The following is a 26,533-nucleotide window of genomic DNA, read 5'->3' on the forward strand; positions in this document are numbered from 1 at the left end:
AGAGTTGAGGGGTGGGAAGGCAGAATAGGCCAGCTGTAGCAAAGGGGCCTCTGCCTGCCTTTTCCTAAGGCTCGCAGCACTCTGTCTGCACTGCTCTCCCAGGGAACAAGAGACAAGTCCTCTTTAGGCCATGATGGATCTCCCGGTGCACAGGGACATGCTGCCATTGTCAGGCACGTCATTGTTATAAAGGAACAGACCCAAGAAAAGAAGGGAGAATATATATTGCAGGCATGGGAGGAGCGGGGAGGAGGAAGGGAGTTGAACTTTCATTGCAAATGGCAACGTCCACTCCGTCCATGATTGAGTAGAGGAGAAAAAATGGAGACAGATGGTCCTGGGGTTAACTTTAACCATGCCTTGCTGCAGTTCAGCATCACAGGCTGTTCTGTGCAGTGTCGCATGGGTCAGCTCTCTTGGCGCTGAGAAATTGCATGCGTGGGGAGGCACTGAGCCGGCAGAGAGCGAGCATCGAGGCTCTGCAGAGCCTGCAAATGGGTCAGAGCGGCGTGCTCAGAGCATCACGCAACCAAGGGATAAATGGTTCTGACACAGCTTCCGAATAATAATTCCAAACACCAAGCATTTTAAAAGACATTTACAAAATAAATGAAATATGGAAACTAATGGAGAATGAAAATTGTGCTTATTTTACCCATCATCATTTTTGTTTCTAAAGCAAAATGAGTCTGCCACACAGACAATGGGGAACATAGTGTTTTAATGACACTTACAGCATCCCAGAGGACCATTCAAAGCAACAAAAAAGACCTGATGATGTTCTTAATGACAGCAGATGGTTTCTTCAAGGTGAATAATTTTATTGTTTATTGTCTGCTCTGTATAATGCAAGGAATGACATTTAAGAAACTGCTCAAAGATGTTGTTTCAATGCACAAAGAAAACATTTAGGAGCCAAATTAGCTATACCAGTGACTGTGTCATCACCAGAGCTTTGGGCACATAACAGACGGGGGCTGCAATGGGCCGTGGATGTTCAGAAAACATAAAGTCGGGGTCAGGTTTCTAGAAGTGCATGTTTCCTACACAGTCTTTGCAATCGACATGCTTAAGATCTAGGAAGAGGAAAAGAAAAATAAAACAACCTCCCCCTAGCTGAATTTTAAGTTAAGCAGCAGCAGAACATGTCTGGTTTTAGCAGCTTGATCAGTCACTTCGGTATCGCTCACCGTGCTGCTGCTGTGGTGGTATTTTAAACTTGATTGCACACAGCTTAGCTGAAGAAGTGCGTTATAAGGCTAAAAGCACGTTAAATACCAAACATAAGGTCTCTTGCAATGAGGTAGTGATTTCACTGTATTTCATGCTTCAGTGGGTTTTCTGACAACGCCTTTGTGAATGGAGAGACTGGTGGGGAACTGACTGGTGTACGCTACAATGGTCTCTGCTGAAAGGGGGCCACTGACGTGCGGCCGGTGAATCCTTCAGCTGCACTGAGCTGGAAATGGGCCTGGAGATTCAGATACTGGTAACAAAAGTCAAGGGTTCAGAGGAAATCTCAGCAATGGAATGCTTTTACCTAGTACATGGAAATACAGCCTTTGAGGGGAAAAAAAAAAAAAAAAAAGTGTTATAAAACCAGGTTATCTTACAAAGCTTGTTTTACGTTTTTTTGTTTTTTGTTTTTCTTTTTTTTTTTTTTTTGGTGGAGAATGAAATACCGTTCAAAAGCTTTCCTTTTACAATATATTTCTGATCAAAGTTTCCAGATCTGACCAAAAAATGTCATACAAAGCAACAGCACCTAAAAAAATGTCCTTGAATCTTTTGTAAGCTTGTGTTCAACCTTTCATCTGGACTGAGTATTTTAATGCCTTCATATTGGCCAAACCTTTCACTTTGTTTTCAGGTGTTTTTTTTTGTTTGTTTATTTATTGTTGGGTTGTTTTTTTATTATTATTGTGTTTGTTTTGTTTTGTTTTGTTTTTCATTTTCCTATTTATATTCATGTTCTCCCTTCAATTCCTGTCACAGCAAATATCTGTCACTTCTCCAGAGGAGTGTTAACTCTGAACAGAAATTTGTGTGTGGCTTTTCCCACAGGTAGAATATTTATTGCTCACTAATGCAAACTGTTTGGGGAGTGTGCTTCCTCTGTGCCCTGTCCAAGGCTTTGACCATTTTGTTCTGATTTTGCAGTGGGATTTGAAAAAAAACAACAACAACAACAAAAAAAAAAACTTTCTGAAGGTAGAAGAAATAACTGTTTACAACTTTTTGGTTTGTGTTAGTGTTTTGCTTTTTTTTTTTTTTTTTTTCCCCCCTTCAAGGTTGCTCCTGGAAGGATGGTGAAAAGGTCACAGCAGAAATACAGGATAAAAGTGTCCAGAGATCACAAGCACAAGCTGCTTTCAAAGCAACTTTTCCAGGCAAAAAAGATTAAACATAATCGAAGCAAACAACTTTTTTTTCTTTTGCCTGAAAGTCCATGTAAAATTTCAGGTCATCTAGCTGGCAGCTGCTCAGCCTTGAGAAGGATGGCAGGAGACACAAGCCCTTAAAGCAGGCCATGCCTTCGCCCAGCAGCTTTCTGCAGCTGCTGGTGCGCCTCGTGGCCTCAGGCTCCTCACCATACAGTTGCAGCAATGCAGTTTGGCAGATACTGCGCGTCCTTGAAGCCCAGTGTTGCTCCTAGGCTGAGATTAACAATAAACCTCCTCTCTTGGCCTGGTATTTCTTAATCACATTTACAGAAATCCCTCAGGGAGCCCACCCGTCAGCCATTTTTAACACCACAACACCTAGCAGGATCACGCTCCCACAAACTATTCCCTTGTGAAGGTCTTTCTAAGCTGTTTCCCCCTTGTCTCATTGCCGTTCTGCTGTCCACAGAGAAGTTCCTCAGCACTTCCACATCATGAGGAGGCAGGAGGACCCGTATTCCCCTACTTCCTTGCCTTGGGGCCTAGTAACAGCCCCCAGCCCTTAGCGCTGGGTTTCAGATTCACCACCTACATGATGTCAAGCGCAGTGTGGCCATCTCCTAACAGACAGCTTTTACAGCCTCTCCTGTTCTGTGTGATACAGACCTCTTTTCTATCCTTGCACAGTGCACAAGCATGGCTATCAGAGGCCACCAAAATAATCTAGACCTGCCTTTTTTTTCTGTACCTCAATATAAAACAAGATGGAGCCTGTCTAGGAGCAGAAAGCCTGGGCCAAACTGATCTACATGTCCTGGGAGAAACCTGTGATGTGTTTTGTGGAAAAGAACCAGCAGGAAGGCAGAGAAAACATGGGCTTTGGGGTTACTGCTGTGTCAGTTTTACTACTTATGCAGAAGGCCTGGGGGCGGGGGGGGGATGTTAGTAGCTGGGCGTGAATAAAGAAGCCAGGCCTATGTGGCTCGCTAGTGAAAATAAATTTGGGGTTGTGTTAAATTGAATAAGCTTATATATGAAATCTGGAATATAAGTATCTCACTGTAAGAGTTATGTGCAAATTAAATGATGGCAGAAAGAGGGGACTTTGAATACAACATCAGGAGACATGGTTATAACATCCCCCCTCCCACAGCATGGCCCGGGCCTGCAGAGCTGCTGCACTCCTGCCAGGGTGGGCTTTGCTGTTGATTTAAGTGAACGCTGCCCTTCCTTTGCACCTGCCAAGACATGTTTGATTATTTGGTCGGCCTTTTCTTTTTTTGAAATTGTGGCTTATGTGTGTTTACCAGTAGAGAGATAAGCAGTCAGAAGCACACTTTTGAGATATAAAAATGCCAACGAGAGAGAAAACTCCTTTTGCATAGTAAGAAGCTGTTATAAGTAGGACTACTAAGATCAAATCAAAGATAGGAAGTTTTTGGTTTGAGTGTCCAACTGGTGTGATTTAATAGGCTGGAGAAAAAGCGGCCATGGGCACATGGGTGCGTGGCACTGAGTACAGTGGAGGCACAGCCTAGGATCCTGCCACGCTCTGATGGTACAGATTATCAATGATATTCGTCTCCTTGCTTCATTTGACGTACAGAAAAAAGAGATATCAGTAACAAGCCTAAAAACAGAGCGGATGCTAAGGGTGGCTCACAACATGAGCCATTTGTATTGCTGCATCAGAAACAGCCAATTAAACCACGGTTTAAGAAGCACGAGCTCTCTGCATAGCACTGTAATACCAGTTATCTGCCCAGTTATCTACCAGTTATCACCCCAGTGCTAATGGGCTTTCATAGAAAGCCAGGTACCTCATGGTAAAGATGCTGTATTCTCCCATTGGTCTATGGGACTCAGGGTCCCGTATCACAGGGATGTGAAGGCAGCAGCTTTGCTTTTGGGTCACGTTTGAGACTTGGACCTCGGTTCTTGGCAGACAAGCTAGTACACAGCTCTGTTCACTTGAGAACATATCGCCTGGAAAAGCACACATTGCCTTTATCTTCTTTAACCGTTAAAGCCATTTTCCTAATTGACTTACAACTGTTGTAATGTAGGAGTTTTAACACTATGAATAAAGATTACATATGATTTGATAAGCAGTTCAAAAGCTCAAGGGACTGACTCACTACATTTGTTAATTGTGCTCTCTCATTTATCTTTGTGCTTTATTTATTATGATACAGTCCCTGACACCTTAATAAAATTGTTTCAGAAGGAAAAGCTCATTGAAAGCTACTTGAAAAAAAAAGTACATCACTTATTTAATTAGGTCAATGTGCATGTCCCTGCATGGAGGGCTCTTGCTGTAACCCAGCCGGGGTGCAGGGGCTGCAGAGCTGCCTTGCTGTACCCAGCCTGGAGGTCTGAGCCCCACTGCATGAAGCAGCCCTGTGTTTCCTACTGGCAGATCCTCTCAGACAGGATCACACCTATAAATGGATAATTTAACTCCATTTCTTCAGATCAGTTTCCAGTCTGAAAACCGCTGTCGCAGGGCTATGGTAGTCTGCCTTGAAATGCATGAGCGACTAAATGTTAATGTCCTTCCTTGGAAGGGAAGGGCGCAGGTTTATGCTTTGTTTTCTTCCCCTGGCCGACAAGAGATTACACTGAACTGTAAAGAAGGACCTGGGCTTTAGCCTTGTGTATACATTTTTTAAAGAAGTGGCAAATTAAAAGTAATGACTTGGGCATTGCTTGTTTGCACTTTCAGCTGGCCATAATAAATCTCTACACCGAACTGTCGGAAGTATTAAATCACTACAGAGAAGCTTGTCCTTGTTCCTCACTGCAGAGACAATAGGATTTTAATAAACAATATCTTTGATTAGGTTCAGCAGAAAAGCCAAGGATAACCAAGTATTTGTATCTGTCAAGGATTCAGCAAGAATCCTTGTAATTCACCTTGACTGCAAAAGCTCCTACAAACACAGGTGAAAATTGATGATAGGCTTTGGTTGCTGGGGAGAGGGGGTTCTCTGAGTGCTCACATGTGCACAGGTGGAAACTCACCTGCATGGTGACAAAGCCTTTTTTATTTCTCTAGTACGTTGTAGAAGATACAAAAATATTAATATCCTACCCAAAGTTTGTGATCTGTAAAATGAAAGTCTCTTTCTCAAAATACTGGAAGCCAAACATCAGTACATTAAAGCAGAAGCAGTGTAAGCGATGCTCACAGCTCTCAGGGTCACCCAGAGAGCTGCTACCTGCCAGGGAAAGGCTGCTGGAGGGCTGATGCCTCCCTGGCTGCTGAGCACAAGGGCACTGACCCGCTCAGTCTGTGCTCCCCTGACACAACCCCAGCAGGCCACCTCATGCTAATTTTGAATAATGACAAAAAAAAATTTAAAAAAAAAAAGTGGGCTGATAGACAGCAGATAGCATGGAGGACCTTGTCCTGCTTTAACGTATGGTAATGTGGTCCTGTTTGGGATGCAGAATAGCACTGGCTGCTGCCCGGGACTCGCTCTTGCTGAAGCAGAGATGCAGCCCCGTGGTCTAGGTGCAGCCTGGGTCTGGCACAAATATTACACTGCAGCTTTTTAACACCATTAAATCTGGGACCATTGAGGCGAGTTACCACGGCATATACTTGGCCTGAGGCTGGCCTCTGACTGGTAAATGAGATGGCACCAAAGTCAGGTGGTTGACGTGAGTCAGCCTGCGTCCTGCAACATGTGGCTTGGCCCTGAAGCCCCCGGCTTGGTCAGCCACCACGTCCAACTCGTGGTGCCACCGTGTCCAACTCGTGGTGCCCCTGGCATCCCGGTGTTCCTGCTCCTAGGCCAGCCCTGCAGCCTCACAGCCTGCTGCACTCACGTGCAGAGTGCTGTGGTGCTGGAAACCCAGCTGCGCTCTGACTTTGTGCCCAACCCCGAAATTGTCCTGAATGTCACCTATAGGCATTTCCTTAGGGAAATAGCAGCAAGTAGAGAGAGTCTTGCTTGTTTACACATGGTAAGAACTGACTCTGAAGCACATGCAGTCTGTGGACGGTAGTGAGGTGAAAAACTTATTGCTTTTTCTTCCCTTTCGTGCAACTGTATAAGTCAGTTCATAATTTAAGCAATATATGTCATGCATTGCTACATTCAAAGCCTGTTGCTATCAAGTCCGGAGCCTGACTCTCCAGGGTTGTGTGCAGATGTCAACTACAGGCACACACCAGGTACAGCAGTGCCACCCTCCTCCTAAAATAGAAATCTTGTCTTCAATATGATGACTTGAGCATGGGTAGAGGATATGATGCCGTCCCAGATAATAAATGCTTATTATGATAAATGGAGTCATGTTCCTCAGAAGAAGCAGCAGCAACTCACAAAAAAAATAGCCAAGGAAAATGAGACATGACAAGCTGAACCAGCTTGATGAACAGTAATGATATATAGCCACCAAAAGAGATTTGCAAAATGCACTTTGACTTAATTTTAAAGTTGCTTAATATTCTCATGATATCTGTAAAAGGCTCCAAGACAGACTTTGCACTGGTTTAAACATATTATTATTTATGTTCCAGCCACAGAGAGGGCTGGAGTATGTGACCAGTACTTAAAATGAAAGAAATGCTCAAAATGAAAGTGAGCAAAGAAAACTGCGAGATTTTGTTTCAGAATAATGACTGCCCCAATGGGATAATTAATTTCCTTTAGAGCAGCTTGTTATTTTTCAAAGATATTATACTTATGCAGATTTAACTGTAGAAATATTATATTGTAATTTCTCCAGTGTGATGCATTTCTAATTACTCACTGCTCAGAGCATGAAAAGGAAATAAAAGATGAACAGCAAGTTAATTTTTATTTTTAAAACAAAGAAGAAAGATAAGTTAAAAGAAAAAAAAAAGAAAAGAAAAGCAGACCATCATAACAGGCTGGGAGCGCTGATGCATCTCACGCACAGGAGCAGCATTAACAGGGGTGTTCCCAGGGGGACGTTACCAAAGGTGAGCTGCAGCCTGGAAAGAGCGCTGCTTTTCATTTTTTTTCACATTTTCATTTTTAGTCACACGAGATACAGCAGGATGAAAGAAGCACAACCTGCAGTCCCTGCCACTAAGATCTAATGTGCCGTGCTTCTGTCACCTCTTTCTTGGGAGTCACCCTTAATCCATTATAGACGTTGGATCCCACTTGTCTCCAAAGTTAAGGCGCCATGGTGTCTGCAGGCTGCCAGCTCCGGGCTGCTGGCTCGGGTGTGCTCCCAGGGCAGGAGCTTGGGCACTGCAGACAACAAACCCACTGGCACAGGCTGCTATTTCTGTGTCTGTCACAACTCTTCTGTGCGTCTACTGCTTATGCTATACCCTTTAAGTAATCCAATCATCTTCCCAGGTTATGAAACCCCTTTTCTGCCTCATTTTTCCTTGCCTTTCTAAGGCCTTGCGATATAAGGTGCTGAGCAGGCATTCAAAGCTCCTGATTCCTCTGCAGCTTGGAGAAATTGTGCTCAGCGCAAACAAATTCTTGAGAGCTTTAGTAAATCTGGTGAACAGCTTAGCCGCTGCCTCCTGCCCGAAGCACGCACCTTGGTGCATCCGTCCACGTGAGCTTGGAGCGGTGGGGAGAGCTCTGCACAGCCCAGGTGAGGCTGGAGCCAGTTCCCCCCACGGGGATTGCCAGCAGGTTGGCTGTGCCTTTACAGCTAACCCCTGCAGCAGAAGGAGCAAATCCAGCAAGTCTCTCCCTCGGATGTGCGCATGCATACCGCCAGAAAAGGCTTGAGACAGTTGCAGTCCAAACCAGCTCTGAAGCATCCATCACTTGAGCCAGCGCTGGCTGCCGCTGGGACAGCAATTAGGCTCGTGCTGGCTGTCAAGGTGCGATGGGACACTGACAGCTCCCCGCTTCGATGGGGAGCCCCAGCACCTGATTGCCAGGATCTTGGAAAGGAGTTGCACTTTGTGCCAGGCTTTCCAGACCTGCCATGTGGCCTTCACATCATGATCATCAAATGACTCTTTATGGAAACAGTTTTTGTTGTTATTTTTTTTTTCTTTCAGCCATGCAACCCCTAAAAATACCACTGATGCCAGTGGAGCTTTCCTTAGGTACTTGCACACTTTTTCCCTCCCAGTCTTCTGGTCTTCTCCTGCACTGAGATCCCAGGTGCAGGTACTGAGGATGCTGGGCTAAATGAAAGTGTAGTGAACCAGCAAGCCCTGCCAGCTGCTTATCTCATTTCTGACCAGTCACCGCTATCCCCCTCTACCACCAAAAAAGAAGATTAAATTGCTGCCCAGTTTCTCTGCCGTGTGTCTCAGCACCCCACCAAGCACAAGCACAAACCCATGTAGCTTCCATCCCCTGCCTGACCTTCAGATTCAAACTTCTTGAACGCAGGGGAGCAGGAAAGGCTGCTTTGTCACAGACGAGCGTTGCCTTCATATGCAGGGAGCTGAAGGAGATTTCATTAGACATTTTAGACATGCTATTGAGACTTAAACGTTTGATTCAAAACTTCATTGTTTTCCATAAATAAGCCTCAGCTGCCACACAACAGAGAAAATCCTTTATCAGAAACCCTAAGGCTGGTACCACACAAGGCTCCTTTCCCTCTTCCGCCAGCAGATAGATAGCTCATCTTACGGAAAAATAATTCATTTTAATTAAGTTGAGGAATATCTTTAAATTGTGCATGCAAATTGAAATGTATTGTTTCTGATGTATAGGACATCAGGATTATGGTTCACACCGCGGTTTAACTCATTCATCCACGTTACATAGCATGAAGCAGTGGAGACACCATAAGAATACACAGATTTGACCTTGCAGTGTCATACAGCCAGGAGGTGGTGGCAATGTTTGGGTGCCTGCTCGTCAGAATCAGCTGGTGCCTCTTGGGCAAAGACAACTCCCACTGCTAAGCCCAAGCAGGTGGACCAACATGTGGGATCACATTGCTGTGGGAAGCTGGAGGTCAGCCATGAACAGACATTAAATGAGGCCAGCTACATTAATGGAGAGATAGGGTAATCAGGGGTTATTAAACAGTGGCTCTGGATATTTGGTTGGAAAAACTTTAATCTGATATTTCTCCAACCCTTCTAATGCTCCTGAGAACTACATTTAGCAGACTGCTCCACCGCTGTCTGCAGGGTGCTCTCACCGGCTGCCAGAAATATTTCCTAGCTTGAAACAGCCCTGCAGCTCTGACCCTGCAGAAGGCAGGTCCCTGTGGAGCTGCTGCACCCAGCTTGTTTATTGAGGAGCTGCAAATAGGTCAGGGATGTGACCCCTGTACAAAGGCAGCTAATTAAACGTACAGCTCCAATAACAATAAATATGCCACGTTAATATGCAGGTCCTGCTGTTCCAAAGATAATAGGATGGCAGTCGGTTGCTGTAGCTACCAAGATAATGGCAAAGAAGCCCAGGCTAGCCCAGGGAAAAAATACCATGGGCAGCCAGTCCCACTCCAGCCATGCTGCAGTCAGCTACCCCAGGCTGCTGCCTTGGCTGTGGATTTACGGGCTGAGTAAATGCAGCTTTTCCCTGGCCATTAACCCTCTCTTGCCTTATTCCTTACTGTTTTGACATCAGTACTATTTTATTCACATCAACTGATGGCTGTGTGCCTGCGCTGCCAAGGGCTTTGCCGTGCGGTGGGCTAGGAGCTCCCAGCGCTGTACCTGGCTGGCCCCCACTGCTGTGCTCTGGTGTGCGCTGGCACAGAGGGGAAGCGGCTGGGGCATCGCACACCCAGCCATGGAGCCACCCACTGCTCTAAACCAGCATCCCTGGCTTGTACCTGCAGCATTAAGTCAGTACAGAGAAAAAGCTCATTAGAGGCGCTTTTGTCTGTCGATGTGTCACTGTACATAGCAAGCAATAAAAAAAAATAAACTCTTCCCAGGCCTTTTGCTCTGCCTGGGAGCTGGACAAGCTATCATCAGTGGTGTGCTGGGGCTGCTAGCAGCTGCAGTGTAACACACACGGACACACACACATGGGCACAAGTGCATGTGCACACACACACACACACACACACACAGAGTGCTCCCAGGCTCCAGCTGTGCAGTTCGACTCCAGACAGACAAATAGACAAAGTTGCCCCAGGTTGCTGTGTAAAACCCAAGCAAATCAGATACACTACTGTTTTTTAGATGGTGATGCAAGTTATTGCACTAAAAGCTCATTTATGGTTCTCAAAATAAAGAACCTGACTTCTCTAGCTGCTCACTTTGCCGTCACAGCAATGCCACCAAATCCGGTGGGGGAAGAGCAAAACAAACAAAACAAAGCAAAATAAACAAAAAGGCAAAGCAGATCAGACTCCCTCACAAGTTCTTTTTTTTTTTTTGAATAAAGCTGAAAAGATAAAATAAGATGCTGAGAATTCATGTTTACAGCAATTGTACCAAGTGTAGGGCATGAAATTGAGCACATCCATACCACCGACAAAAATTAAACAGAAAATTGAATGCCATGATTCAATTCTCACCTAACAACAGCTGTAACAGGGGGAGGAAATTGAATTCTTTTACTCAGTTGTCATGACAATGCATTTTTTAAAAAATATTTGCTGTGCAATAAACCTTCACTGCCTCTGTGTGACCAAGGAGCGCGTGTTTTTGCTGGGCTCCCCACCTCGCTCTCCCTCATCTCCTCCATAACACAGCACCTTCTCTCTGATCAGTCCCAGGCCCTGCCATCACCCTGCGGCTGTGTGTGATGGCAGCAGCATGAATGGTGCAGGTTCGGATGCAGTTGCTATAACTAGGTTTTGAAAAAGGCACTGCGCTGGGAACTTCTCCAGCTACATCATTATATGTATAATGGGCTAAATGCAATATGATCTTGTATTTCTCTTTGCTCACATTTTTTCATTGCTTATATGCTTGTTAAGCAGTGACAAGTATGTGAACATTTGTTCACAGCAGAAAAATGAAATGCGAATGCTATTGGCATTCCAAAAAACAGTCTTACTGGCCACGAGTCTCCTCAGCTAACATCGTGCCTTGGTGTGTGAGGAGGAACGCTCTGGGCCCATGGCTTGGGTTGGGTGCATGACTGCAATGACAGCCACTGCTAAACACCATTAAGAGTGAAAGTGTTCTAATAAAATGAGACAGAGAGTTTAGGAAATGTAATTAAACTTTAGATAGAATTGATCAGAACACAGTGGATGAAGGCAACTGTGTCAGTCACTGCCAGTGGGAGGAGGCAACTGGCACCAGCTGCCCCGCATGCCTAGCAGGGGCCTGGTGAAGGCCGCAAAGACACTGAGGTTGAACATGGCCTAATAAACTTGTCAGTGTGTGATCTAAATGGCTGTTTGCTGTTATTGCCACCTTTTGCTGTGAAAACAAACAGGAAGGGAGAGAGAAAAAAGCAGTGAATATGAGAAGGCCACAACTAGTGAGGGGCAGAGCAGGCCAGCAAGGAGCAGGCAGTGAGGAGTCACCAAGCGCAGAGTTTGGCCCACACGGTGCAGCAGGCACTGTCTCTTCTCCAGTCTGGATTTTGAGGGCATAATGAGGCAAAACACCTCACAGTTCCGTGCTTTGGGCAGAACTCAAGTGAATTGGGGACAAAGCAGCAGCTTTAACACACAGATCCCCGAATCACCGTCCACACAGCCCATTACAGTAGGCACAAGCACTGAGTGGTTCCTGTGAGGGGTGCCTGGTCCTTTGGACACGCTACGGCACAAAGCCCCTCACAAGCACAAGTGTCTATGAGTCTGTGGAGCAGTGCCTTGCTCCCCAGTGCTGCATAGGCCCCACAGGAGATCAGCACCTGAGGAGCTGGAGCCAAGCCCCAGGAAGAAGGACACGGACAAGGGTTGGCATAATGATAATTAGGAACAGCTGGAAAAGGCATTGGCTGTCTCAGCAGATCAACACATTTTAGCAAGGGGATGTTACACACAGGAAAACATGCAGGCTGCAGGTTCAGATACAGAGAAAACAACTGAACTGCTCCCAGCAGATGAACTGCTGCTTGCTGTGGTTTAATCTAAAACCAGCTTTTGGACAAAACAACCACTAAATGCAAGCAACTGGCTGCCATGCTTTTTCTTCTGAAACCCAGAGGGCCACATAAATCCTGCTTGTGCCTGACCTTCCCTGACAGGCAGTGCACTTCCCAGACCTCTTTGGAAGATAAGGACAGGCAGTATGATCAGCCAAAGATGTTCCACAAAGTAGGCTGGAAGTTCAAAATAAAAATTAAGCTAGGACTTACAGAACCAAAAAGCTAAAAATATATTTATCCTTGCCCTTCTCTTAAATGATCTGAAACAACCTACAGGAAAAATAAATAGTTTTATACAGAAATACAGAGTCAGGTACAGCGAGGATGTGCTTGCAGTTTGGCAATAGCCTCCTTTTTTATTTTTTTTCTCCTTGCTAAAAATCAGTTGGCAAGAGATGTGATCTGAGAACAAAGCATTTGATTCAGAACTAACCAGGACAGAGTTAATCTGGGAATTCTTTCCAGAAGTAAAGGAAGGAAAAGAAAAAACATGTTACAACAGACAACAGTTATTTCTTCAAGAAGTCTCTCTTTTTGGTAAGCACAAATTATAAGACATGGGAGGCAACTGAGGGGCAATGCTGGAGCAGAGAGGAAGGGCTGCAACCAGAAATTAAGCTGTCACCTCAACGAGACACATGAGGTGTTGAAGGTGGCCTCTCTGCAGCAATGAACTCACGTGTGGCTTGCATGGCACGTGGGGTCCCGTAGCAAGGTCTGGTCCTCTCGTTCCCCACTGAAGCTCTGAAGCTGTGCTCTGAAGGCAACCGTCTCACCCGCGTGGAGGAGCTGCTGCTGACAGCCAGCCAAGCTGTTATCAGGTGCTCATTCACAGTATGAGCAGAAGGAGACAGCACCCAGAAAAATACTCTTGCATTAAACAATGTGTTTGTGATGCAGTGTGAGAGGTAGCTGCAGCACAACTGCAGGTGGGGAAGCGCCCAGCTGACATCCCTGCCTACACAGTCATGCAAAGGCACCATGTGCCCCACAATATCGGGGCGCAGGAGCTGGGAGCACCAGTCTGGGGGACCAAGCCTGCAAGTAGAGCCAGCTGAACACACACTCAAAGGGATGAATAGGATCAGGCTGCATGCATGCAAGCTCCTATGCTTTGGTAAGGCTGTTTTCAAGGTCACCACAAATGTGCTTAGACACAGAACAAGTTGAGTCTCACCATTAAGAGGAGACAATCCATTAAATCTGCCTCTCACTGTCCTCTCATCCCCGCTGCTGATTTGAGCCCACCTCTGCGAGCTTAGTGAGTCAGGCATCAGGGCAGCACAAGGCAACCACTTGTGGTAAGCAAGGACAGCAGATACCTGCAAGCCTGCAGTTTGCTAGCTATCAAACATATGCGGATGGCTTGGCAGATCCAAAATTACAGTGCAAGAAGGAACTGAAGGTTTTACAGGGGAAATTATTTTTGTCAGTGTTTTATGGAGAAAATAACCCCACAGAATGTATTTTAAGGTAGTAGTTTAGACAGGAGCATGATAACATCATAAACCATAAGAGGAAAAGTTGAGGCATTCAAAAACATCAGGGGAAAAATGAGAGTGAATTACTGCTGTCTCATCTTTCCTAGTTATTTGTTGTCTTAAATGATATACATGTGTGTTTGCAAATATATTTCTTTAATTCTTTTTAGATAGAGTTTACAAATGGAAGAGCTCACAGTGTCACTGTATTAAAGAATGAAAAGGTGATTGTTCACAAGCAGCAGCTGGGGTGTTCAAGTGAGTGACCCCAGTGCTGCAGGAAAGAGAAGCACAGGCCCCATGGCCAGCTCACCTGGTTGCAGCCAGCAGGAACAGCAGTGTTCCCTGCAAAAGAACACAAGCGTGAAAGTCTAAAACATATTTAAGCAAATTGCTGGGGATTTTCCTCTCTTCTTCAAAAATATGATCGGGATTCACCACTGTTTTGAGGCTCTAGTACAACATTTTTACTGCACATCACTCACCAAGGTGGAAGCCAATGGAAGGAAATGTCTGGTTGATGCAGAGAGAGGGAAAGTGATTTCACCCTTCACTGAACTCTTGCAGCTTTGCAAGGTTTCGCTCTCACAGCTGAGCTTTGTAATAGGGCCTTCTCAGAGCAGGATAGGGGGCAACACAGAGGCGGGCATCTCGCAGGGATGTGAGAAGCTGTCACCTACACATGGACAAAATGGTTTTGCCACAAAGAACAGATTTCCAGGTGGTGTACAACAGCCTGGATGCTGAGTTCAGTGGAGCTATGCTGATTTCCACAACATAAAAGTCTGACTATTGAAAAAGTGGGTCTCTGTTAGAGCATCTTCCAGGATATTTTCACGGCAGAACACACCCTTTCCTAGTGAACTCTCAGTGGGGAGCATGAGTTATTTTAATGGCTACATCAGTTCAGCCAAAGCCTCCACCATCTGCTATACATTCTAATTACAAATGCAGGAAACATAATTCACAATCAAATCACATGGAAAAAAAAAAAGGCAAGAAAATGAGCAATTAAAATGCACATTCTGCCAGGCAAATCAACCTTCCCTTCCAAGCCAGTGTATCCACTACAGCTCTCACCTGTTACAGGCAGAGGCTGAATTAGTCCCGGACCATTGGAGACTTCAGTCCTGCTGGTTTCCCTGACAGCAGCCTTCCAGGCTTGATCTTCTCATCTTCTCATCTTCCTGGGATGCTCTTCAGCTCCGGTTTGCTGTTGTATTTACTGATGGCTTGCTAACCCTCGGGCTAATTTTCTTTTTCTGAGGGATCAATTTACCTTTCCAATGCACAGACATACCTTTGTTATTCCCTGTTCCCTGCCTCTCTTCTGGGGCTCCCACAGCTCACGCGTCAACAGAAACTTGAGTGTTTCAGGGGAATAAGCAGAGATTGGTGATAGCGCATTTGCCAGAAAACACCCCAGGCTGAATTCATCTTTGGTGCAGCATTGCTTCACTTAGTAAACTTATCATCCTCTCCATAACATTCATATTGAAATGTGCATTAACATTCAGGCATCATTTATACTCTGTAAGCAATCCAAACCTACAGAGGCTACTTCTTGAATGTTCAAAACTCTAAATCTCCCTCTGGAAACCCAGCCATTGGGAAGGGTTGGAGCTCAGTGCTGGGCCCAGAGCATATAGGGGTGCTTGGAGAGCTCTGACAGGAGCTGGAGGAAGCATTTGGCTGCTGTGCCTTGTCCCACGAGATGGAGGAAAGACAGCTCTGTCTGTCCATCAGTCACAGATGAATGGGCTTTTTGGCAGTCCAAACGCACATTGTGTCCAGCCCAGGAAATCAGGGTCAGCACCATGTAGCAGCTCAGAGAAGAGCAAAGAAACTTTGCTCGGTTAATTCAAATAAAAACATTGGTCAAGGAATTTAAAGCTCTGTCTCTGGAGTGCCGGCAGACCCTTTTCTTATGGCACATTCCCATTCCTGCGTGGGTGGAACTCCTCTGAGAGCCAGCGCTGCTGTCTCCCTCTGATCTTCCTTCCTGCCAATCCCTGCTCAGAGCCTGTAAAAGTCTCTTTCTCTTTTTGGCAACCTCCATTTTCCATGCTGGGTCTCAAGAAACACACAGCAGGGCTGTTCCCATTATCCCCTGCCTGTACAGCTGCTGTACAACATGGCCAGGGCACAGGACAGCATCAAAGGTCTCATGCGTGCACAGAGCTGACTCGTATTGCATCTTTTTGACTTTAAAATTGTGTACCATCTTACCACAGGTTAAGACCCCATAGTTAAGCCTGATCCTACCTGCTCAGTGTTAGCACTCAGAGGCAAACACACAAAAGCAAATTTTCACATCTTCCAGTGTTTCAATTCCTAAATCATTTCTAATTTTCCCTCTAAAAGCCTGCTCTGGTAGTCTTCTCCCCCCAGCCTTTCAAAGGTGCTCCCTGAGATCCTCATCAGCAAGTACAGCACAAGGCTCTGATACCACTTCGGAAATGTTTTAAGGCTTCACAACAGTTTTACAATATCTTGCAGCAAAGTGGCAGATGGGATTCTGGACAAATCAATACACTAAGTAGAGCCAAGCACTGGATCACTGATCTGAACTGAAAGAATAAATAGTGAATCAAATGAATACAAAAGCACCATCAGTTCTGTAAGGCAAGAATAGTGGTGCCTTGTTCTGTGAGCTCTCTCATCCCCAGAATTACAAGACTGCCGTACCATGAGCTCAGCGTGTTACGACAAGGAGACATTTCTCTTCCTGCACCAGCCCCAGCTGCTGTGCCTGAGGAGCAACCGCAGTCCTGGCTGCTGCTGCAGCTGTCACCTCTGCAGCTCCTTGCAAGCTGCTGAGCCTAAGGCGAAACAGCTGGGCTGGGCTGAGCACCGGGCAGCTCCCCGGCACGCTGCCAGCGCTGTGTCCCCTTCCCTGGCCTGACTCTGCTCTTCTTCGTGAACCAGAAACATAGGAAGTGACATGAAAAGCACAAGATGCATGCAGCAAAATGAGGTGCCTGCAGCCGACCAGTTTCACAGTGCATCACTTCAAAGGCAGCTCCCCAGCTTCCTCCCTCCCACAGCAGCGTTTGCCATCAGACATGCAGCAGGCTTCTCTGGCAATTAGCAAACAGGGCTGAGACAATCCACAGCTCCCAAGTGCCGCCAGAGCCGCAACAATGCCTCAACAAAAAGCCAAGGGTCACATCCACATTGCCAGAAGTTGAGAACTGGTGGCCAGGAGGTTAACAGGACCATTAGCTGCCACAAAGGGACAAGTGCCGGCTGCCCAGCTGCAAAACACGCACCACAAAGCTGCGTGTGGCAGAGGGGAGGTCAGCAGGCTTAGGGGTCAGGACAAGCAGCCACAGCCGTGCACCAAGTTCAGGGGCACCAGTGACCCTCCAGAACCCTCAACCGTACAGCTGCAACCTTAACCAGGACCAGCAGAGACACCACGCTGGATGTGGCTTTTCCTCAAGAAAAGCAAAGAGCTCCTGGCAGAGGAGAAGCGATCTGTCCTTCCCATTTTCTTAATGGTCCCAGGGAACTGACCCTGTTTTCAGGGAAAGTCAAAGCCTTTTTGTCTTTTTCTTCCTTTTTTTTTTTTATTTTTTATTTTAACTATTTAGGGATTATGAAAGCCAAACAAAGGACATGCAACATGTTACAAATTCAAAAGAGATCTTTTTAAGTGCCAAACAGCAGCTGAACTGTAGTTATGGTTATTATACAAAAACAGACATAAAACTATAATGTGGATCAACACATTTTATCACAGTCATTCAGCGATATACCAAGTTCATGCAGCTCAGCTATTACCTTTCTACAGCTCTGAAAGATTTACCATAGTTTCAGCTTAATCTGGAATTTTATTATGTAGTTATTTTAATCTCACTTTGATAATGGGACTCAAAGCAGTGATAAAATAAAGTGAGATCATATTTAGATACAACAGTGATGAATAATGTTAGAAACACCTAAAAGAAGCACGGAATCCATCTATCTGCTCTGTTTTGCTGTACTCGGTAGACAACCATCAAGAGAGCCTTTATGATGTAGTGTATGAGTGATAAAGGGGTAGTTCCAACTGGGTGTCTGGGATGAGTGTTTAATTGGATGTTCCCTTTCCTCATTATTTATCCGCGTGAGATCTCTCACCCTTCACTGGTTTGAAAGCCAGAAAGGGCCATGAGACCATCTCCTTTGAGCCTATGGCTGAAGACCAGGCACTACCCTGACTTCACAAACTCCTCTGCACATTGCTCTGAGCTGAAGTACTCACTCAGGCAGGACAAACCTCCTGCACCATGAGCTCCCACTCCCCGTATTTCGCCCCCGACACTGAAAGGAGGCTTCAGTTCCTCCGCGGTAGCCACGCAGGGCCTGCGGCCTGGGGGAGCAGGCCAAGGCCGAGCCCCTTGCAGCTCTGGGCCGGAGCAGGCCCTGTCCCACCCAGCCCTTGTTTTCTCTTTGGCACTGCTCCCTGCCTGTTCCAGGGCCTCCCTTTACCCCCTCCTCTTCCCCTTGGCTGTCACTGCATGAAGGACTACTCTGGGGACTCATCAGCAAGGCTCTTGTCTCTATTGCTGCCACCCCTTGAAAGGCCGAAGCCTGTCCCAGTCAGGAAAGCAGTCTGCAATGTGGATGAGCAGAGCTTGCCAGCCAGCAGCATCCCACGTTCCTTCCTACGACTGGTTTCCCATCCCTTCTCACCACACTGGGGTCAGTGTGTCTCTAGGAACAATAACCTGGCAGGGGCATCCTATACCAGCAAATTTCCAGAGAGCCAATTCCCCTTGGCCCCATCAAACATCAAGTGCTATCTCAGACCAAATTACCTCACCAGTCCCTGCACCACCATGACAGGACACTAAGCTGATATTGCAAGGACGCTCCACCACTTTTCTGTCTGATCCCTGTCTTTTAGTTTCAAACAGAAGATTTTTAATCTGTTTTTCTCCATGATAGCGCATGCTGCTGGCTTTTTAAAGCAGACATTTTTCCACAGTCTTGTAACAAGGAGATAAGAGACCAGCAGCAGATAAAACTACCGAATAGCAGTTGCCTGCTGCCGCGACTGTACAGAACAGCAAGGGCAGCAGTCCCCGTGAAACAAAAGGATGAGCACAGGGGAGGGCAGGCAGGCGAGACCCCCTCTGACTGCTCTCTGGGGTTGTGGTGCTGCATGCAGAGTCACACAGGATGGCTCCCAGCTCGGCAGGCTGCAGAGCAGCCACGCTGACTGCTGAGGATCAGCTCACCCTCCTCCCCAACACCTCTTGCTCTGGTGACACCAGTAACAGGCTACCAGAACCACAGCCCCCGGCCATGTTTCCAATGACAGCAGCACCCTGGAAGACCCAGGGCTGCAGCCACCTACTCTTTGACACAGAGGATGGGAAGGATTTTTTTTTGCTGTGGAAAATGATCCCTGCTGTATGAAAGTATTACATTTATTTCATGAGTATGAAATAAAAAGTTTTATGTAAACTCAGGCCATAAATCTGTGGGTAAGCTGAAAGAGGATGAAAGGCCTCATCAATATTTATACTCAGTTCCTCAAAGATAACAGCAGTTCATTTACTAAATATCTTTGAGAAACTAAGCCTTCAGTCAGATGTGGTCAAGAGGAAACATTTTAGCCAGGCAGGATGCTTCAGGAATCACCTTAACAAGGAAAAGCTTCACAGGAGACAACTGTATTTCTGGAAGCTGCACACTATCACTTCACACACGACGCAGGGAGCACAGGAAGCCAGGCCCTGGGACAAGCAGAGTCTGTCTGCAGAGCTGCTCCAGCTCCTCTTGGCTTCACCAAGGCTTGGAGCAATCCCATGGAGCATATTAGGTTGTTGAGTGGTCAGACACCCTGCAGGCGCATATCAAACAAAAATCACCACACGCTGGCCCACGGATCCAGCCAGACACAGCTAATTGGAGCCACTCTGCGAGGCTCCATGGCAGAGCCCCATGGCACAGGCTGCAGAACCAGCAGCAGTCGCTGCCGACATCCCCGCTGCCTGCCTGCAGCCCCCAGGGCTGGCACGGGGGGTTCATTTACTGTCTGCATCCCTGCTTGGGGAGGTGCCTGCAATAACAGGCAGAGACCTGTCTCTTCACCACCTCCAGCAGATGGGACCGAAGGCCTTCCACTTGGGAACTGCAGTTCTTTGTCATCGAGCCTCTGTTTCCAATACCGCAGCATGTGATATCTCCTGTCTCCTGCCGTGATAACTAAAACATAAATCCTCACTCTCCCAATCTGCAGGAAATTGATTTAGGCAAAAGGCAGGTGATGATTCATTCTCTTGCTATCTTGGAGCCCAACACTCTTTCCCCAAGAGCAGCACAAGACTGCACCTTGCCACCCACCTAAATATTTGATAAAAGTTAAATACAACTAGCTGTGATTGATGTTTCTCCTCACATAAGCTCTCCAGCCACAATCTGGATAATGTGTAACATCATTAAAACATTAATTATCTTCAGTGCAAGTGAAGCTACATTAGCAGGACTGAGTCTGTTCATTTTGATAAGGTTTTCTCTGTTCGTTTATCAACACAATGGGGATACCAGCAGGCCAGGGAGCCGGCAGGGTTTAACTCTGTTAGGATGGAGTTGACACTTGCATCCTCTGTGCATGCACCATCAACAAGAGCATCCTGATTGTCAGGGTTTATTTCTCAGGCAGGTTGGCACTAAAGCCTGTGAAGAACCAGTGCTCATCTCTGGCAGATATCCTCCAGCTATAAAACACCGAGTGAGCTCCCTGGCTCCCTGCGGTGTGCTGGTGCCTGACCAATAGCGCTCCAGATACCCAAGCAAAGGGGCCAGAGCCATCAGGTTCACTGCTGAGCAGCTGATGTTCCCAAACAGCTCAAGTTTTGCTCCTCTCATGTGGCTGCAGGATGGTGGCTTGGAAAATTACAGGAAAGCGAGACAGTAACCTCTGAAGCTGGCCATCCACTAAGCCAGCTGCCTTTCAACAGCTCTGAAGTTTCCCTCTATTGTTCCTCTCTTTTGACTCTAATCAAGAGCTGCAGTTCTCTCTCCTTTTAGAGAGGCAAGCATGGCCTTGACAGGGCTAAGAAACTGCAGGAAAGCAATTCCTTTTCTTAATAGACCTAAAATTTCCTTCATAAACTACACTCAGATAGACTCTTGGCTTATTAATAGCGGTAAATCTCCAAGTCCAATAGACTTCAGTTAATGAATATTGATTATGATAGTGCTGGAAAAGGCTGGTGTCAGTCGAACTGATATCCTATAGTCCCTCTTTGTCTGAGCAGGGCTGTAAATTACACAAGAGCTCATTTGTTTTTCAAAACTAGGCAGTGGAAAACGTGGTTATAGCTGCACTGCAGCTTTCACTAACCCAGTGCTAGGAAACCACCTTAATGCTAATAGCAGCTGGTCGGTAAGGCCAAGCATTTCTTACTGGGTGTTTGTTGGTGTGCTTTTTTTGTAGTTGTTGGCTTTTTTTTCTGAGCACTTGGGAGTCTGTGGGTCTACCCCTACAGAGCTAAAACAGGATTTATCAGGATGAGAGGAGGGAGGCAGCTGCTGACCCTCCAGGCCACATGCAGCTCCGAGGAGCAGAGATGGACTCCCAGGTGGGTAAGAGGGCAGGCAGGGGATTCCTCTTAGACAGTTCCTAACACCTACTGGAGATGCCTGAACGTATAGCATGAAGTGCTATTTTACAGACAGACCTAATTTCTTAGAGGGCCAGCCTGCAACCAAGTGTTTTTATATCCCACAGCACCGGAGGAGGACAGTCACTAACGCTGACTGCCGCCAAGCAGACATCCATCCCTGCACTTGGGCAAGCCTGCCCCAGGCCTCCAGCTGGCATTTGCACTTTTCCATCTATTTACAGATGTAGATGCATGCTTCCCTCTATCCCCCCAGTGAATATCTTAAAAGTAAAAATCTAAGCTGATTAACGCAAACGCCATGGTCACACAGACCTTTAACTCACAAGATAAATCTCATCGTGCTCTTGATGAGCAGCTCTATCTTTTACCTTCAGGCTGGGATGACTTTGAACGGCTTTTAAATGAATGAAAGCTCAGGAAAATAAACCAAGGGCAGTCCATTGCAACCCAGAGACCTTATCGCTATCCTCTGGTGGGGGAATGAGGCAGTAACAGGGATGGGGAGGGGGGAGACTATGTCAGTATTTTCATAAAAATACACTTCGTGCTTACTGAAATAACCCAACAGCAACAAAAACAAAACAAACCACAACAGCCCTCCCCATGTCTGATAAAAATCAAATAATAACAGGAGTGACTTATGCGCTCTATGCCTGGTACTTCAATCTGGCCTTCTAGTTAATACACACCATGATTAAAGCATCTATAATCTGCAGTCTGTGGAGACCTGTAGAGCAGCAGCAGCAGCGGGTGTGCAGCCTGATAAGGGTTGTTCACTCAGTGCAGATGAAACTTTTAATATTTATAACTGCTGATTTTTTTCTTGATGCCTCCTATTGAAGGGAAGAGGGTGAAAGTTTAAAGATAAAAGCTTGATGAAAGACCAGGTGGAATGTTTTTCCAAGGGCAGGCAGGGGCTTAAAGCTATCTCCACCTACGAGCAGGTTTAAGGATGCTGCTTAGGCAAGCACAGCATCAGAGATTGGGGGTGAAGTCTTGGGAAGACCTTCAAGGCTCCTCTAAAGAGCACCCAGGCTTTAAGCTAGAAACTCCCATGAGCAAGGACTGTGATTCCTGCCTGCACGGTACCGAGCACAGCGGGGCTGTGCCTGGGATTGCTAGGCATCACCACAAAATACTTAAACCACACCAGGCTAGTTGCACAAACTTTAAATAAAAGTGCTAATGGCATTTCTAATTCAGCACTGAGGTATGCTGATAGATCTGAAAACATCGTGTTAGCCTAACCCTCCATCTCGACATCAGTGGAAGCTTTGACAGCCAACATGCACGGCCCTGGGAATGCATGAAGGAAAAATAAATCACATCGTACTCCAACCAAGTGTCTGCTCACTGCAGTACAGTACACAGGATCCACAGCTGGTGAAATGTTAAAGATGCAGGTGCCTTCCCTGTCCTCCTCCTGGGAAAGAGCAAAACCTCCCGTTTCCAGTAGCAGCCCTGCTCCAAGTGTATTGAAAACATTTCAGTCTGTGGGCATTTGGTCCCAAAGACACAAGGCTCTGCCAGGCTTTGCCCACAAGGCAGCAGCAGGCCCTAATCACAAGCCAGAAGCTGCTGCTCTCCACTAGTCCCCAGCAAATCAGTCAGCCTCGTGTGTCGGATACCCTTGCTTGTCCCAGGAACACCCCGGTTAACAGACACACACAGGTTCTGCAGCCCTTAGTATGCCACACTGCTCAGAGGTTGTGCTCACCCTCCTTCCAGGTATGGGAAGCCAAGGAAACTCCCTCATTTTCAGCATCACGAGACCTTGACTACCCCCTGCCCACATGGTTTAATATTTGTGTATTAAAAGAATCTTAACACTCCCAGAGTGTCAATACTGTGAAAGATATGAATGACATCACCCATCAGCAATTTCGGACAGACATACCCAAGCAAAACAAAAAGACGCAGAGAAAGGTGTTCAATAAAAATGTATTTCCATAGTACGTGATTTCATTTGAGGGAGACACGTTGTAGAACTGAAACACGAGGCTTGGGTGAACACGAGCTGAGGCATCTCGAGCTGTAAGTTATCATCTCAGCCACTCTGCCTTCCTACCACAGATAGCAGAAATGAAAGAAAGAGGAAATGCAGGCTGGCCAGGGAGGAGGCAGTCTTGCTTCTTCACAAGAGAACAGATTTCTTTTAAAAAGATCCTCAAAGCACCTCACCTAAATTCAAAAGTACCAGAGAAAAGAGGTAGAATTCTACATTCTGAGGACACGTCCATCGTTTGGATAGCATGAAGAAAATGTAACACAGTGGCTCTAAGGTAGCTGCAGTTTTTCTTGATCTAAACAATTTGTCTGCCAGAAATTAACTTTCTTAGTCTCTACTTTACGAACTGTATTTTTTTCCTCCACAAAATGTGATTTCAAAACATTGTAAGCAGAGCTGAAGTCTAATGAGACAACATTAAGCTGGTGAAAATAATTAGAAAGAGTCCTGAGAGAGTGCATCTGCATTCTTAACAAGGAATTTATCTCAAACCAAGGCAGAGCACTTAACACCTTGGAAAACACCATCAGAAGGAATTTCTGCATGACTTCTGGAACTGTATGAGAAATCCAAATTAACAAAGCCACCTCGTATCAGTGGGCTAGCTAAAACTTAATTAGCACCTGCATACACACTGGCCACAGCTCCTGCAACGCTTGCAGGTTACAAGCAAAACTGCATTAAGCTGCTTATCATTCTGAAGCAAAAATCAAGGATTAGACATACCTTGCACTGCACATCAGTCGGCCTCCCTAGCTACAGTAGTCACCAAGATTATGTTTATTTCCAAAGCTCATGAGCATTTTGAATTAAGCAACTTTACAGCATGAGACGGACATACATGAAGGCACATTAGCAACATGACATACATGGAATGACAGAGCATCATCTGTAAGTTGTTTCTGATAAACCTAAGCTTTCAATGCCTCAAACATGGGTTAGCACATGGAAGCTAAACATTTCTCCAAAAAAGTGAATTTAAAAAAAATATATAAAAATTTATAATTAGACTATGATCAGGTGTTGTACTGAGGTCAACTGCTACAAACAAGTTGTCTGCTCTTGTATAAAACTAACACATCCGAAAAACAAAACCAGTATTTGGAAACCACACTTCCCCTCAGTCCCCCGAATGGCAGCAAGGTGGTCTGTCGACAGTCACTGATCACAGCCAGTACCAGCATCTCTGTAGAAAAGGGCTTCAGTTCCAACAATGAACAAGTCCAGAAAACTTTGCTCCGAGGGAAAATCCCTCCCAGATATCAGGCAGCAGTATGTAAGCTTGAGAAATGAGAAACAAAGGAAAGTCCATCCATGGATAATGGCAAAGGTCACTGAAGAAGACCGCACCTTTCTCAGGCAGTCCAGCTTTCACCACTTTGAGATATTTCAAAGTCAGAAGTGTCCAGCCCAGCAGGTGAGCTTTCTGCATGTCCCTAAGATCAGTCAGTTGACGCATATAAATACGATAAGAGATCACGTCAATCTAAACTGAAGTGCTCGGCAAAAATATCATTTTTCTTCCCAAACAAACCTCGTACTTGCTCAAACTCCAGAGGCACAGTAGCAGCTGATTTCTTTACTTCTTTATCAAAAAGCTGATGAAAGAGAAGATATTAGCAAAAATTCAGTACAAGCTCTTCACCCTTGCCAATACCAGTGCTCGCTCTAACATCTTAGAAGGTACAGCAACAAACCTTTTATTTAAAAGCAAGTCCTGCCATCATTGCTACTTCATGCTCTACCATTAAACAGACGTTTTCCCTTTTTCTCAGGCTCTGGGTAACCAAAAGCCAGCCTAGCTCCCTCCCCACGAAGGCTGATGAACGGGGCACGGCTACTGCATTCAGGAAGCAGTCTCCCTTCCTCTTATTACAATCACTCACAAAGGCCCAGCAACACTACCTCAGAAGCTGAGAGCTCCAAGAGCCCTGATATGTCATCCTCTATTTCAGACAGCGACTGGTTCAGGGTAGCAGCTGCCTGGGCCACATCTGGGTGATAATGGTTTTGTAGAGCCTGCAAAAGCAACACAAACAGGAGATGGTTTAATGAGAACAGGGTAACACAAATCCATCTGGCTTCCCACACAGGTATCTAACCCTTTGGTAGTCAGCAAACATCAAACTCAGACAAAAGAGGCAAGTTTACTGTACTGTGTTACTACAGAGCTTCAAGAAATTCCCATTTTAGCCACGCTTCAAACACAACTAAAGGCCCCTTTCCCCTGGTTCATGTCCAGCTCCAGACAGATGGATTCCTCCACAGACCATGCCTACAACACATACCCCAATTTTGCCACCTCCCATAACCCTAATGCTGCATCTGCGCTTCCTGCTCCCAAGCAACATTCTTCTTGCTGCTTCAGACCCTCACGCAAAACCCCTGTAACATTTAAATGGAAAGTGATAATCCTGCCATTAAGGTTTAGAGTCAGCAGCAGCAATTTAACCGATTTCAGCCTTCATACGCCATCCTACAAATGATCCGGGTGAAAGGTGAACATTATAATCTTCTCTAGCATTTTTAAAACCATTTCTACAGGATGACCTAGGTGTACCCAATTAATTTCCATCAATGCTCAGTAAGTTCCTCTCTCCCCTGCAAAGCAAATAAAAAGCCTTATACATTTGCAGCTATTAAGTCTTGTTTCAGCTGTTAACCGCACGCTTTTCAGCTGCATGGTCAGATGTGCACTCACAAGTCACCTATTAATTAGCACATACTAGTTCTCATGTGTGTGAAATCCTTTGCCTCTTATGCAAAGATAGAAAAGGATGCAGAGTAAAAGAGTAGCCAGAAGTCATCTCAATTGCAAGATGTGTGTCAGCAGGTTCTTATAAGTGTTACTGCTGACTGCCAAGGTGTCATGAAAAAGCAACAAGGGGGGAAGAAGCCCACACCATACACAGATGTGCCCCGTTAGCTGACATACCTGAAGCTCCCAGAGAGAGCTCTCCAAAGCCTTGCTCTCAGATGGTTCCTCCTGTTCCATAATATATGGATCTTCTGACAAATCTAAGGAAAGAAATACAGAGCTAAATAC

The 26,533-nt window shown here is 45.9% G+C and overlaps 1 protein-coding gene across 2 annotated transcripts in view; it reads right to left on the reverse strand.

Moving 5' to 3' along the window:
* Nucleotides 1-23,401: 23,401 nt before the first annotated feature.
* Nucleotides 23,402-26,533, reverse strand: part of LOC118252907 (nucleolar complex protein 4 homolog) — a 58,448-nt gene continuing 55,316 nt past the window's right edge. For both annotated transcript variants that reach the window (XM_050714155.1, XM_035556717.2), the window contains 3 exons: nucleotides 26,423-26,505; nucleotides 25,393-25,506; nucleotides 23,402-25,085 (listed from right to left, as the gene is read on the reverse strand). In XM_050714155.1, the coding sequence (XP_050570112.1) occupies nucleotides 24,969-25,085; nucleotides 25,393-25,506; nucleotides 26,423-26,505 (314 nt within the window). In that variant the 3' untranslated portion in view covers nucleotides 23,402-24,968. The remainder of the gene's footprint in view (nucleotides 25,086-25,392; nucleotides 25,507-26,422; nucleotides 26,506-26,533) is intronic.

Source organism: Cygnus atratus, chromosome 17, assembly GCF_013377495.2.
Source record: "Cygnus atratus isolate AKBS03 ecotype Queensland, Australia chromosome 17, CAtr_DNAZoo_HiC_assembly, whole genome shotgun sequence".
Taxonomy (NCBI): Eukaryota; Metazoa; Chordata; class Aves; order Anseriformes; family Anatidae; genus Cygnus; species Cygnus atratus.